The sequence below is a fragment of the Papaver somniferum genome, chromosome 11, assembly GCF_003573695.1.
Source record: "Papaver somniferum cultivar HN1 chromosome 11, ASM357369v1, whole genome shotgun sequence".
Taxonomy (NCBI): Eukaryota; Viridiplantae; Streptophyta; class Magnoliopsida; order Ranunculales; family Papaveraceae; genus Papaver; species Papaver somniferum.
Genome location: NC_039368.1, coordinates 63,154,666 through 63,170,575, shown reverse-complemented (window position 1 = coordinate 63,170,575; position 15,910 = coordinate 63,154,666). Strand labels below are relative to the sequence as shown.

Below are 15,910 nucleotides of genomic sequence, written 5' to 3'. Positions count from 1 at the left end.
ATAAAAGTATTGATCAAGAAAAGAAAACCGAGCGCTTAAGAAAAACAGCAACAGATGAATATAATGCCTTAAAAATCTCATATGACTCTGAGATAAAGACTGTCACCGAACATGTCAACATGCTAAAGGATGATATGTGTTCATTAATATCTGAAAATCAATTGGATACATCCTCCCCAAAATCCAAGAAGTCTGGATTGTACCATCCTCCAGGAGGAAAGAAGAATGTCAACCTTAAGGGCGTCCAAAAGGAGGACCCTTCCTATAAAAAGGACATGGCATTCCCAGGAAATAAAAAGGTGAACTACTCTCATCAGATATCTTCACATCATCTTAAACATCATGATAGACGATGTTTTTATTATGGAAACAAAGGTCATGTAATTAAGGACTGTCGACGTTTATCTAACTCCAACCCAAGGTTTAACATGAGAACTTCATGTAAACAAGCCATACACAAACATGATCATCTCGGATCATGGGATTCTCGAAAGAATTTTTCAACAGTTCATCACAAATGGAAGAAAGATCAGAAGGCTACAAACTCCAAGAAGTGGATACCAAAATAGATCACGAAATTACAGAAAGAAGAAGTTGGCCATGTCTCCAGATCATCAACACTGAAGGTAATTCCTAAATATCTTGATGATAAAATTTTTTTATCGTCAGAAAGTATCAATGTTCCTAATAAATCAGGTAAGAAGAAATTTCGTGATAGCCGTGGAAAACTTAATCTGTCTCATTCAGATACTTAGTATCTGGGAGAAATACACTGACTCATAAAGTGCTCAAACTTGGTTTGATGAGTTCGGTGTATATTATGGAATGGTTCAAAAACTTGCGAGAATTATGAAAATATTCACTGGGACGCACTTTCCTAAAAATCCTTAATATTAAAAAAAATCGGTTTTTTTATTAAGTGAAGAATATTTGATTTCCATAATCAATGAACAAGTTTTTAGTAACCATTGGTGTATAAGTTTCGGTAATATATGAGTGTTTCGGTCTTCTGTCTGAAACCAGGAATCATGGAAAAATCAGATTTTTATGCAAAGCTTTCTTCAAAAGTTTCAGAAAGGTATGCTGAAAAATTGGCTACTGATCACTCTTTCATTCACCTAAATTTCAATGGAAATGGATCCGCTTCCTATATGAATATGAATATTTCATCTTGTATGATTGATTATGCAAAAGAGTTTTACAAGATGGCTCGAACTTGTGCCGAAACCAAGTTGGAAGTTCTGATGTTAAAACGTAGCCTTGAAAAAACCTTACTAGTTCAAGCTCAAATTCTCAAGCAACTAGATTTACTCACCAAAAGAGTAAACGAGGAGGAACCCAACTTCCACATGGTTGAGGAATTAGTCTTCAATCAAGGATCGCTTCAGGGAATTAGGAGAGTCATCCCTATCAAGCGCAAGAGATCTCAAGATTATGAAGGATTCTGAAATCCGGAAAAATATACATCAATTTTTGATTTCTTTCAATAATTGTATTAGTCTATTATGAATAAAATTATTTGATTTATAATTTTTCTTGTGATAGTTTTTGGTTTACATAGCCTGTGCTTGAATGCTTTATTATTGCTACGGATGTTTATGGGATGTTTGATTTCGGTTTTATTACCTTGATATTCGATCTCATAATATTGTGAACCCTTATGGTTTGGGTGACTTTTTGATTTAGCAGGATTAAGTTCTAGCCCATGTTGGTAGGCTTTATCAAAGAATCATGAGGGGTTCTGGTAGAAACAATATGTGAAAAAGTCACAATATGTTGAACCGGTTTTGGTTTAGCATAAAAGCATATATGTTTCGACGGTTTTCAACTTTTGCTTGCAATTGTTAAAACCGATTTTCAACCTTTCTCTGGTAAAGGTTGGTTGTTGTTATTCTTTGGTTTTGCATAAGGATGACAACATAATGATATTTCGATATCAATTCTTCCTGGAAGAAGATGCAAACATATTGGAGAAGTGGATGCGAAATTTGAGGTAACAATGTTGTTAGTTAATTGTTTTCCTGTTTAAAAAAAAACCTGATTTTTATTTCATATATATTTTGCTTTTGCTTAACAAAATTTCGGTACAATTAATGTCTTTCCATGATGTGTGTATGGATGTGGGTGTGATTCAATTGGTTCCGGTTAAGAAAAACTATTGTTATCTTGCTTTATTGAGTGGTATTTCGGTGCAATTGCGGTATTTTAATGCTTATGTTGATTCAATTACTTCCGGTTGAGGTGAATAATTTTTCAAGTTAATTTATTTGGTTTGTATGAATTATTTATGGCTTAACGAAAGAAAAGGTTTACGGGATGAGTTGTTTAGTCCAATTCGATTCCGGATAAGAGGAGCTAAGTTTATCTTAGCTAAACTTATCAAAGTGGAGGTTTCGGTTATTCTAGTCTAATCGAATGCCTTAACAAGAACTGCTAGTTAACTAACCTAGTACTTGTCTTGTCTAAAATTGAAAGGTCTAAGTTATATGGATAATTAGAACCTGATGAGAAAAATAGAGTTATCTTTATTTTGGTCTTATCGAATGAAGCGGTTGTATTTGTACAATCGGTTTAGTAAAGGGACTAAGGCACTTAGTTGATTTTTGGTTTGCTAAACTAAATTAGGAAAATTGCTTCGGGAAATTGTTTCCTTGATAACATATCAAAAAAAATTACTTTGTAGTTTCAGTTTTGATATTGGTTATCAAAAATGGTATGTGGAACCCTCGTGCTTAACTCTATAGGTTTGCAAGTCTATTTTGAGATTTGTAAGATTCTTTTCGTGTTGTCCTTTATTTTTTTCGTTTCTTTGTCATTTTGTGACAAAAAGGGGGAGAAATGTATGGAGTAAACAAGTGATACTGGTATTGATTTTATATTGATTGTCATCACTAAGGAAAAAAGCATTTGTGCTTAAACGTTTATCTAATGAAAGAGTGAAAGCATAGACTGGGGGGGGGGGGGGGGGGGGGGGGGGTAGGATATCATATTAATTGGTATAACAAAGACGTGCAGATTGATGAAATCTACCTATCTCGCCTTTAGGGGGAGTATTAGCTTTGTTATTATAATGTCAATAGCGACATTTTTAAGGATTGAATGTATGCAGATTATTGTGTTGTTGAATTCGGGAATCAAGTGTATGTGTAATGAATTCTTGTAATTTGTTTATCCATATGATGTAAGATTTTTGTCACTAAAATTGACAAAGGGGGATATTGTTAGAGCATAGCTCGGTTGAACCCACCAAGCGTTGGTATGTCAAGTTTGGTTGTCATATTTTAGTGAATCAAAACTCATTTTAAGAGTCGCTTGATTATGTACTAGAGTCAACTTAGTATAGGTTAGCTTGAAAATATTAGGATATGAGACATTACAAGTATTGCAAAGACTTGAAGAAGTGAAGAAGCTACAACGAAAACATCATCCTTCCACTTGAGGTTAGTGATATTTGACTTGAACTGTTTCATTCTCTAACGTATCTTTCAAGTCATGCATATTGAAAACAAAACTACGAAGCATGAACACTCTAGATAGACATAGTATTAAGGAATGCAATATGAAGTTTATTGCTTAACCATTAAAATTTGTAGATAAGACATCGGCATAATCGTTTAAATGCTATCGTGATTATGTATCGATATAAGGTGAGGATTTCATCCTAAGAAACAATGTTTTACATGTGTTTTAAGGAAGTAAGTTCATAAACTTGTTTTGTGAATCGAAAAAGAAATCTCCAGGCGTTATTGGTATTGTTATTCATTAAATATCTTGTGAATAACCAATATGTGCAATTTAGTATAACCGCTCATGACTTGTTTATGTTCTCGGTAAAACTATTCACAAAGGCCTGACTTATGTGTTGGTATGACTTTTATTGGTGAAACTGATCTTAAGTAATCACCTGAGATAGTATGATCGAGTTTGTGATTTTTTGAACCGAATCTGGGTAAAGGGGAATCGATCCTTGTATGAGGTGCAGCAAGTTTGTAGCAGAAAGGGGAACCGATCCTATGGACATGTGCAACACGTTTTTAGGCAAAGGGGAACCGATCATATGGACATGTGCAACACATATAAGTTAGATACCATATATATGTAGGGAACCGATCCTAGTACCTAGTCAACCGAATTTTGGAAAGCTAGTGTGACTATGCACAGTACTCACATGGAGGTAGAACCGAAACTTGTTTTGGTAGAACCATTAAACCCATGATTTGTGATTGAGTGTTTCCTAATCAATTGCATAGTTCTTGAAAGTCAGATGAACCAATTCTAAACTTGTTTGGAAGTGTGGAAAATAGATTTCATGGTTGTAAGCATGAAAGAGGACTTACAAAGTAAGGATGTCGACATACTTTGAACACGTACAATAATGTTTATCTTTTATTGTTCAAAGTTATTCCTTAATAGCTACAGAAAGAAAATCCCAGGATCGAAATATAAATAAGTTAAGAGTCTTTTAATTAAGGTTGTTAATTTTATTTTAGGAAAATGAGAATTAGTAATGTGCATTTACTAGTTGAGATTTTCCAAAGAGATTTTCGGTCATTATTTTGGACAGAGCATTTCCAGGAATTATGGAAACCAAATTTGGAATATATTGAATATCTTTGAGAATATTTTTGGTTTTGGAAATTCCTTGGTGTCCAAACTTCGTTTTCTATAAATACTTGAAGTTTGCATTTATAGCAAACTAATCCTTCATGACAGCAAACTTCCTCGGTTGTGTTGTTACTGGTGAAGCCGCCTATTTGGAGAGGAGAGTAACCTAATTAGGAGAAATTTCTTACAGCCACTCAGTTTAAAGTCTTCTTTGGGATTGAGAAGGTCTACGAGTACCGTTGGTGGGAAACTAGATAATTGCGGTTTGTCTTGTGTTTTCAATTGATTTGATTGACTAAAGGTGGTTGAACTTTGATTGCACCTAGTTTGTTTATGCTTGAGAATCTTCTCTTCTGATATAAGATTCACTCAAACTAGATCGAAGTTTCGACAGGGATCTTTAGACTGTTGTTAGTGCTAAAGACGATCTTATGATAATCCATTGTTAACATACTCTGTTCTGTGCGTGATTGATCACAAGAGATTCAAGTTGTTGTGTGCAGGTGTTTATTGAAGATCTAAGAAGATTTGACGACAAAGAAGATATTGAAGATTTCTGATTTGAGGTTAATAATCTTTGGTGTGCACAATACTTGTTTCGGTATAAGAAGATCCAACTATAATCGGTTTATCCTTGTGGTATATTGGATTGATTAGTTGTCTAGATCAGCATCAATACAGTTCTTTGTGATTAAAAGTATTGATTGCAAAATATTAACAATTACCTTTGGTGATTGAACATAAGATGGATCTAAGAACCTGACGAAGGAGTTTATGTTAAGATAAACAGAAGAGCCTTTGTCCGACTCACATCACTTGGTTGAATAGAGTTGATACCAAACAGATTTGTTGTTCCTTTACTGTTTGGAATACGAACCAAAGGAATTGTTCCAAGTACGTGACTTATTCATAAGTTGGAGGCGTGGTAATACAGACAGAACTAGGTGAACTATAGGTTTAGTTGCTTGGTCTCAACTATACGAAGTTGGTTTAATTTTGTGTAGCGGCTTAATCCTGAGAGTATTCAATTCTGAACAAGGTCCCGGGGTTTTTCTGCATTTGCGGTTTCCTCGTTAACAAAATCTTGCTGTGTCATTTACTTTATATTTTTGCATTATAATTGTTTTATTATAATTAAAGTAAATTACACAAATGTTAATTCCTATTTACTTGATAAGCAATCCTATTGTGTTTGGTTAAGTCCGAACCTTTTTATCAAGTAAACATTCTTCGTTGTTGTATTGTCTCGATCGCCTATCCATAGACGATCACACGAAGTGTGAATTGATTAGTTGCATTGTCTCAACTTAGTACATAGACAATCACTTTCGGAGAAAGGACTTATAGGTAGGAAAAGTTTTAGCTTGAGGTATATTTGGGTACCCTCGCCTTTTTAGGTTGGGATCAATAGAGATGCCTGGAACTAATGATGAGGAGGTAGACCCTCCTGTAAAGACCTTAAGAGAATATATGTACCCGACTAGGGTTAGTCAACCCTCATGCATTGTTTTGCTGACAACTAGAGCACACTTTGAGATTAGGACTAATACCATCCAGGCAAATGAGAACCCTTCGTGCTCTAGTTGTCAGCAAAACAATGCATGAGGGACTTTGAGGAACTATGGCAGAGAAAATGAGAACCCTTATTACCACATTAGGGACTTTGAGGAACTATGTAGTACTGTGAAAATTAAATACTTGACCGATGAGTATTTGATATTGAGATTGTTTCCTTTCTCTTTGAAAGGTAAGGCAAAATCGTGGCTTGATGCATTACCGTATTCTTCCATCCACACTTGGGATGCGATGACGAAGTTATTTTTGCACAATTTTTTTCCTAGGCATAAAACCACATTTTTACGTCAAAGTCTTAATAGTTTTTCGCAGCAACAAGAAGAGTCTTTCTATGATGACTTAGAGAGATTCCATGATATCTTGTTGCAATGTCCACACCATGGATTTGATACCGTGAGACTTACTATGATTCTCTACGAGGGACTAGATCACAAAACTATGACCATGGTAATATCATTATGCGGGCGTAATTTTCAGGACAAGAGTGCTGACGAGGGGTATAGATTTTTGCATGAGGTAGCTGAAAAAACTCTGGAATGGGACGTTAAGGAACCTATTATCAAATCTATACCTAATAAGAGTGGTGTGCACAGAGTTGATATCAAGTTCGACTCTGATGCCAAAATTGCTGCTATGGCAAGGAGAATTGAGTCTTTAGAACAAAGTCAGTTTAGTTCCAAACCATTTGTAGAACATTCCTTTGATGATAATGTCAGAGAGAAAGCCAATGCTCTCTATCAGGACAATCGCCAACGATTTGAACCTTACTCGAACACATATAACCCAGGGTGGTCGAGACACCCTAACTCTTCATGGTCTAAGGGTCAATATCAAGACCAACCAAGTATCAACATGTCATCGGGTTTCACACAAACAGATCCTAGTTTGGTAGAGAGTCTAAAGTTGCTGACACATAACACTCTACAACTTAGTCAGGACATGAGGCAATTTGCTCAATTCCAGCAAAATTCCTCTCAATTCCAGCAGACTACCCAAAGGTCGATAACAAATTTGGAGCATCAAATAGGGCAACTGTCTAGCCAGCTGAATGCGAGGGATAAGGGAACCTTCCCTAATCAGCCTCGCCCAAGTGCAAAAGCTACATTTGAGGTGAACCAATCTGGATTCACACCTTCGGATCATGTTCATGCCATCACCACTTTGAGAAGTGGTAGATTAATAGGTAACCAAGATCCGAATCTTGAAGAAAATGAGAAAGTGAGGGACTCGTCCTCTACTACACAGGATACTCCTTCTAACAATAACGAAATCAGTTTGAACGAGAAGGATGAGCCTGAGGTTTCCTACATTCCTCGTGCTCCCTTTCCTCAAATATTGTTACCTAAAACTAAAGAAACTCAAAACAGTGAGATTTTAGAAGTGTTCAAGCAAGTTAAAGTTAACATTCTGTTGCTTGATGCCATTAGACAGATTCCACCTTATGCTACAGTTTTGAAAGATCTTTGCACTGTGAAACGCAGGTTGAATGTGAAGAAGAAATCCTTTCTCATTGAACAGGTCAGTTCCATTATCACATATAATACACCGCCGAAGTATAAAGATCCTGGTTGTTCGACCATATCATGTGTTATTGGCGACCAGGCCATTAAGCATGCATTGGTAGATTTAGGTGCAAGTGTGAATCTCCTTCCATATTGTGTGTATAAGCAGCTTGGGTTAGGTGAACTTAAACCTACTAGTGTTACACTTCGTCTTGTTGATAGGTCGATCTATAAAAGTACATAGGGGAATAAGCGAAGATGTGTTGATACAGGTTCAGAAGTTTTACTTTCCGGTCGACTTTATTGTGTAAGATACACAACCTGTCTCTAATCCTAGTGGACATATTCCAGTCATATTAGGCAGGACTTTCTTGGCCACTTCAAATGCTATTATAAATTGTCGAAATGGGATTATAGAGATTTCTTTTGGTAACATGAAAATGGAAATAAATGTGTTTAATCCTTCAAATCCTGTTTTGATTTCTGATGCTTGTGAATCTGTTTGCATGATTGAATGTGTGGATGACTATTATACTGATTCTTATTTAGAGGATCTCCGAGAAGAATTTGAAAACATCGCAGGTAGTAAAAATTTGGCTGAAACTGAACTGTTAGATGTTTCCTTATCTCATTTTGCTGATGCTAATGATCTGGTTATGCGTTTGTTGCTGCATTAAGTCCCCCTTCCATTGATGCGTCTAATAGTTATCTAGATGCATGTATAAATATAGAACCAATTGATACAGGTCAGTTAAATTGGACTGCTGATTTTGAACCAATATCCACTTGTTTATACCATTTTGCAGATTTCGATGACTCCATGCTAATTGACATTGTCAATCGATTGCGTAATCCAATTATTAATAAAGAAAACTCAAATTTAAAAGTCATTTCAGGGGACTTGAAACCAGATTTAGGGTATACAACATGTGTTGACATGTCTTTGCTTGTTATCCATGAATCTGACTTATTTCATATGAAGATAAATGAGTGGGGAGGTTGGAATTGTGTTCTTCATAACTACAGGGTTGAATTGAGTTTGGTCAGTTCTCTGGACATTGATCGTCATTGTTACAGGTTCATAGTTGCAGCTGAACCTGTGTGTTGGGTTGATCCCCAACTTTTCAGGCTTTACATATATGCTGGCAGATTGTTGTTACGCATAATTCTTCATTTCGGATGAGATTACTTGTTGTGCGCAAGCTGGGAAACAAATATCATTTGCTTCATGGGAGTCAACCCATCAGATTTGTTTCTTTTACTCTATCTTTTATTTTTATTTTCCTACCGCATTTAAGAAATTTCCACCTTGAATTTTACTTAGAATGACTCAACTTACATTGAGTACAATGTAAGATTCAAGTGTGGGGGAGCGGTTAACACTTTAATTTTTGTAGGTTATTCACTTTCATGCTATGACCAGTTGTGGAGCGGGTCTATTATAGGATTTGTCTTGCATGTTATGACTAGCTATGGAGCGGGTCTATTTTATTTTTTGTTTTCTTATCATATTATGACCAGCTGTAGAGCGGGTCTATTTTTTGTTTTCTTATCATATTATGACCAGCTGTGGAGCGGGTCTGTAAAAAATAAAATAAAAATAAATAAATATATCATGATGACCAGCTGTTGAGCGGGTCTTGAAGTTTTATATATGATCAGTTGTTTAGCGGGTCTAATTTTCTGTTTTTCTCGGGACTAGCAAAATGTAATTGTGGGGGAATTTGATAAGCACGTAAGTGCGACATTTTTATACCCACATTTATACTAGTTTCGATATTTAGCTAATAATATCGTTTTAAGTCATTTACAGAAATTTCAAGTGAAATCCGTTCACCCAGAGAACTAATGGCTTAGAAGCTAAATTGGTGCTTGCAACTAGCGTGCCAAAGGAGTCGGAGCTTATATAGAGCTTGTAGGCTGGCGAACCAACAATTCATGGGTCGCGCCTCCTTGCCATTTCTGACTAGTCCAGTTGATGAGTGCTAAAAAGTGCATATTTCTATATCTTTTTCTTGGCAATTAACTCATCTTTTGTGCTCTAATTCTCCGTTTTATCCCATATTCTGTATTTTCATTGTTTTCAAGAATAAATATTTTTATTAATTAATTTTGCATTTTTAGGTAATAAATAAAGACTAGATGAGTTGCAGAGCGAAAAGTGCAAAGACACGGAAAAAGCCGAAGGAAACTCTAGCGGAAAAGAAGTGAAAAATGTGGTATGGAAGAATCAAAGATGAAAATGGGCTTAAAAAGGAAGAAATTGTTCTTAAAGAAGAAGTGGGCTCAAGACTACCTAAGCCCAAAACCTATTTCCTTAACCCAAACCCATTTCCTAAACCCAAATACAAATCCAAACTCGTTTCTCTCCTTCACCATCAGATTGAATCCAATCCATCATCCAACAGTCGCTCCATCAGAGTGCATCGAGTTTTGATGTTCCTGTCTAACACTTTAGCACCTAACTCTATCTCAGACCGTCAGTTTTGATGTATCTCAGATCCAACGGTCGCTCCACTCCCATTTCCATCTCGTCGTTGGATAATTCTCTCATCTTTTCATCCATCGTCTTTCACCATCTGAGCATCAAAATACGATGGGTCCACTCAATACTCTAGAACCCTAACCTATTTACCCTAAATCAAACATCCCCTAAGAGAAACTCTATCGAGTTCTTTTCCTTCTTCTTCCCCTCTTCTTCACAGCGACCATCACCACCACCATGTCCGCCACCAACTCCGCTCAACCACCTCCATCACTGTACCCCATCAATCAGCCACCCCCGCCATCACTAAAGGACACCACCATGATACCCTCTAGCTCTTTGTCTCTCAACCCTTTTATCTTTTCAAAAACAGTGAACCTAGAAACTAAGTTTGAGAGAAACGGAGTTAGTGAAATCAAACCACCAATTACGGAAGAGGAGAAGCAATAGAAGAATGGGTCGAGACCATTGATTGATTTCAGAGATTAGGTAAAGGTCAATTTCGGATTTTTAGTGTAACCCTAAATTTTATATTTTGGGGATTTTTGGATATTTGGTTTGCATGTATAAATAGGGTTCTTGGGTGTTGTTTTTGGGCATACCTGGACTAGCTAGTGTGTCATTAGGTTTAGGTTTAGTCTTTTATCTTGTTTCAATTCTAGTTCTATCTCAACAGTGCATAACAATGTTTTGCACAATGTTTGTTATGTTCTGATTTCATGTCTAGGGTTCAGATGAAACCCCAATTCTGATGTTAAGTTGTTCATATTCTAGACAGTGTTCTTGTTGTGATATAATGTTGTGGATAAATATAATCTAAACATGTCAGCATTTTACTTTCACAATGTATGCCTTGTATCCATTGTAGTCAGGTTATTACTATGTTGAATGTGTTGCAACTCATGCTTAACAGATTGTTGTTCATAACTTTGACTAATTGTACTTAAATCAGACAGTTAGTACTTTGTAGGAACACCTTAGTTGCGATTAGAATATCCTTCAGGATTGTTTAGCTGTCTAAGAGGTTAATCCATAGTTAGTTGCATTGTGAGAAGGCAGCTAGAACTAGGATTAGGATCATCTTAGAGACACTGAACCATTCTCCTAAGACCATCCTTTGATGAGCAGCAGGCATAGAACCTCAACTGCCATCTAGATAGTTAGATGAGGCTAGAACTTCACTAATATCTATACAAGGAAAAAGACTCTATTAGAACTAGGAGGACTTAGCTTAGGAAAAGGGTGGATTCAAGATCCTAATCCCTTACATATCACTGCCATTTAGAATTCTTTAGGAAATCACTTAGAAAACAACATATCACCCTCCTTGTCCATGTGGACTTTCCCCTACTTGCACACTAGCTTCATCAAGACCCTGTATACTTGTAGGTAAAACATAGGTTGTAGTTTTAGGTACTCTTTGCCCAGCTACCACCAGTGATATCAATACACAGAGAATTTTCTTTGCTTCTTCAAGCATGTGAGCCGCACTGGTGGGACTAGGAGAAAAGTGGGACGTGGCTTCAGTACAACCACAGTTTATTAGTGGGATGTTCAAGTATCGAGCATATCCATTTCTTCACCATTTACATTTCAAGCAGCTGCAAACAATTAGGTTAGGAAAGAAAAGAAAAGGCATCAGTTCTGGATTTTTTCATTGGATTCAAGTACAGGAAGAAATGAGATGTGAACGAAGACCAGAACAGGTGTTCGATTTATCGAAAGCTATGGACTAGATTCAAGCCAGAAATCAGCAAGAAGAGCCAAGAGATTCAGGTGCTAATTACTTCGAATTCCTACAACAACATGAGTCGATTAAGGTTTTGACCTAAAATTAGTGTTGAATGGCGAAGAACAATTGCTGCTGGCAATAGATGAGATCGATAGAGCAACGAAGATGATGTATTTGTTGGGGTTTTATATGGTGGATGAGAGCGTAGACGGCAGTGAAATTCCTGAGTCAAACAATCCTTAGTCGATTATCAAGAATTCTCTTCTACTTTGTATGCCATGTATACATAGTGATTATGGGTTCTACTTTTAGGTCGAGATCAAACAATCCTTAGTCAATTATCAAGAATTCTTAGCGACATATCTTCCATGTTTAAGTAGCCAGAAGTTGCAACTTTACATGATTAAAATAGAGATTCTTGCGAAAGAACATAAGTAAAACCTAGCATACGACAGATTCCTGGATCCTTAACCTTTTCTCATCTTGCTCGAAAGTTTAATAGCTCCGTTTGCATTTTATTTTCTTAGTATAACTTCTGATATTTCCACTTGAATTGATATTGGTTAAGAAGTTGATTGTATTAGCTAGAAGGAATTTAGAACACCCCTCTTGGACATTGTGTACTTGCGGTAAAACAAAGTCGGTTCTCCGACCCATCACCAGTGTGCGTGGTTTAGGCGAAGATTGTTCATGCTCAACCTCCCGTAACTCACTTTCAGAAACCCTAGAATCCCACTTTAGCCTCTCACCGATTTTAGGTAACTACACCTACCTATGTTGGAGACTTGGTACAACCAAAACTTAACCGATGATTAGGTATCATAGTAGGACCATTCCCAAAGGTAAAACCGAATCTCAAGTTCACATATTACTTCACGGTTTTGTGTGAGTTTGGAATTAGGGTTTGCTAAGATATGAAAGTTATGGATGTTGACATAATTTGAACATGCGCACGATTCTTATTCATAATTATTCAAAGAAATTCCTTGATACTGAAGGTGATCCCAAACTGAATATTCCGAATCTTTTAATTAAGATTTTCGATTCTATATGCTTTGATTTTCCAGCAATTAAAACATATCTCTACAAAAAATAATATTAGTAATGTGCTAAACTAATATTGAAAGTTTTTCTATGAGAGATTTCGGAAATATTGTTTGATATTAATTGGAAATATGAAAAACGAAATTAGTACTTTATTGCATATCTTGAGAATCTTTCGGTTTGGGAATTTCCTTGTTGTCCAAACAACGTTGGTCTACAAATAGTTGAGTTTGGATTTCCTGCAAACTATCATAAGAATCGGGAAAACTTCATTTGTGTTGTTTCTGGTGGAGCCGCCTATCCGGAGAGGAAAGTACCCTAATTAGGTGAAATCTCTTATGACCGCTCGTTTAAAGACTTATGCGGGATCAAGAAGCTCTACGAGTACCGTTGGTGGGAAACTAGATAATTGCATTGTTATTTTAGTTTTTTATTATTGATTTGATTGACTAACAGTTGTTGAAACTTTGATTGCACCTAGTTTGATTATTCTTGAGAGCCTTCTCTTCTAACATAAGGGTCTTCCAAACTAGATCAAAGTATTGACGGGATCTTCAAAACTGTTTTAAGATCCGAAGACATCTTGTGGTAATCCGTTGTTAAAAGATCCATTTTGTGCGTGATTGATCACAAGAGGATTCAAGTTTTTGTGTGCAAGTACTTTAAATATAATTGAAGATTTGAAGACAACAAAGATTAATCAGATTAGTTTTCGTATATTGTGAATTTTGTGCACACATCTTGATCGGTTGGGATCCTACTTAAATCTGATTTGTATTTGATAGATTTGATCAAAAGTCGAATAGATTGGGAACTATCATCTGGTGGTATTCTTCATTATCTGAATCTGATAGTTGTGAATCTAAATCTAAGTTATTGATTTAAATTGATCTTACCCGACAAAGGAGTTTACTAGATTAAACATAAGAGCCTTTGTCAATGACTCAACATATCTTTATACTAAAGATTGAATAGAGTGGTTACCGAACAAATTTTTTCCTTTACTGTTTGGAATACGATCAAAAGGAGTTGAGTACATAAGACTTTACATCGTAAAGCAACTCAAGATAGTGATTTCTGTCTTGAGATTCACGTGTGTGACCAAACGGTCGAAGACGCAGGGATACTGAGGGAACTAAGTAACTATGGGTAGTTTACTTGGTCTCAACTATACGAAGTTTTATTTTGTTCTTTGTATAGCGACTTGATTATGAGAGTATTCAAAACTGGACTAGGTACCCGGGTTTTTCTTGTATTTGAGATTTCCTCATTAACAAAATATTGTTTGTGTTATTTACTTTACTTCCGAATATAATTGCTAGTTATAATAAAGTAAATACACTTGTACGTTAATCCATATTACTTGATATTGGTCCTATATCCAATCGATTTAAGTACCGTAATTATTGTCAAGTAAATATCTTGTTGTCGTATTGTCTCGACTTTGTCCATAGAATATCACACAATATATCCGACTTATAGGTTCAAACGAAACGATTGTGGTGTATTTGGGTACCCTCGTCATTTCAATTGGTATCAGAGGAGCCAAACACAAAAATATCTAATAATCTATGTTTGGTGTAATCCAACCTGTAAGATATGAGTCTAAAGAAAGGTAATATAAGACCTAAGATGGACTCAGTTAACGTATCGAAAGATTTTTGTGAATCACTCTGTGGATTCAATTTTAACAAATGTTTAAAAGGGGATTTTTCTTTAAGTTCTACTTGCTCTTCTAAAAGTATGTTTTAATATTTTTAAAATGAGATTAAGTTAAGCCTTGTATTCAAAATCAATTATTCAGACTCTGAAAAATCTTTTCCTGACGATAATTACATGAACATAGAAACATCTCAGCTAAAGGAATTAAGAGAACATTTCTCTCATGTGCAATTGAAATTAATCTTTCCCTAGAAAGAGAAGAAAAGATTCTAGATAATATAAGTTGTATACAAGCTGAAAATGAACAACTTATTTTTGATCTTGCCTCTTCGAAAGCTGAACTAGTCTCTCTCAAGAATACATCTTCCTTGAAGATTCAATCTTTAAAAGAGAAACTAAGTAAAAGTATTGACCAAGTAAAGAGGACTGATCTTTTGAGAATCTTAGCTTCTAACAAATATAATGCTTTTGAACAAATAAAATGTATTTTAAAATCAAGACAATTTCAGAACATGTCAAAAGTCTAGAAGATGAAAATCAATCTTTAATGTCAAAAAATCAAATGATAGTATCTTATCCAGAAAAACCCAAGATTCTCACAAAATCTGATTTAACGTTTTCCTCAAAAAGGAAAAAGATTTACATTGAAGCCTCTCGGAAAAAAAAAATCACATTTTAAAGAAGCTTTTGTATTCCCTGATGATTCCAAGAAGATCTACTCTCTTCAGAGTTTTCCACAACGTCGTCTACATCATTACAAACGATGTTTTCATTGTGGAATTAAAAGTCACATTTTTAGAGATTGTCAACAAGTAATTTTTTTAACTCTAAAAGAACAACATTTAATCAATGTTGTTCCAAGAGACATTTAACAAGAATATTTACACATAACTCTGATTATGCTAGATCAAAGAGTTCATATAAATATTCTCAGAAGGGATATCAAAGAGTGGTACATCACAAAAGGCAAGAGAACCTCAAGCCTAGCAAAACATGGAAGTGGGGCCAAAAAAATTCTGTAGAAACAAAAATAAAATAAAAAAAGGAATGCAGCAAATCCTTCTACATATGGTAATATTTGTGTATCTTGATGATAGTCTTTTATATGATAAGTTTGGCTCATCTTACAAGAGAAGTAATTTTTCTAAGAGAATAGATAAGGGAAAATTCTCTACGATTATTAAAAAGAATAGTTTGTCTCAACTAGATACTTAGTGTTAGAGCACTGCTCTGTCGAACTCGCAAGCGTTGCTATCTCAAGTTTGTTTGTCAAGTTTAGTTGATCAAAACTATAGTCTTGATTTC

At 35.5% G+C, this 15,910-nt stretch overlaps 1 protein-coding gene across 1 annotated transcript; it reads left to right on the top strand.

The window, feature by feature from the left end:
- The first annotated feature begins 6,624 nt into the window (after window positions 1-6,624).
- On the top strand, window positions 6,625-7,926 carry LOC113324479. The gene has a single exon (XM_026572799.1). It carries the CDS (start codon window positions 6,625-6,627, stop codon window positions 7,924-7,926), a length of 1,302 nt encoding a protein of 433 aa, XP_026428584.1.
- Window positions 7,927-15,910: the final 7,984 nt, after the last annotated feature.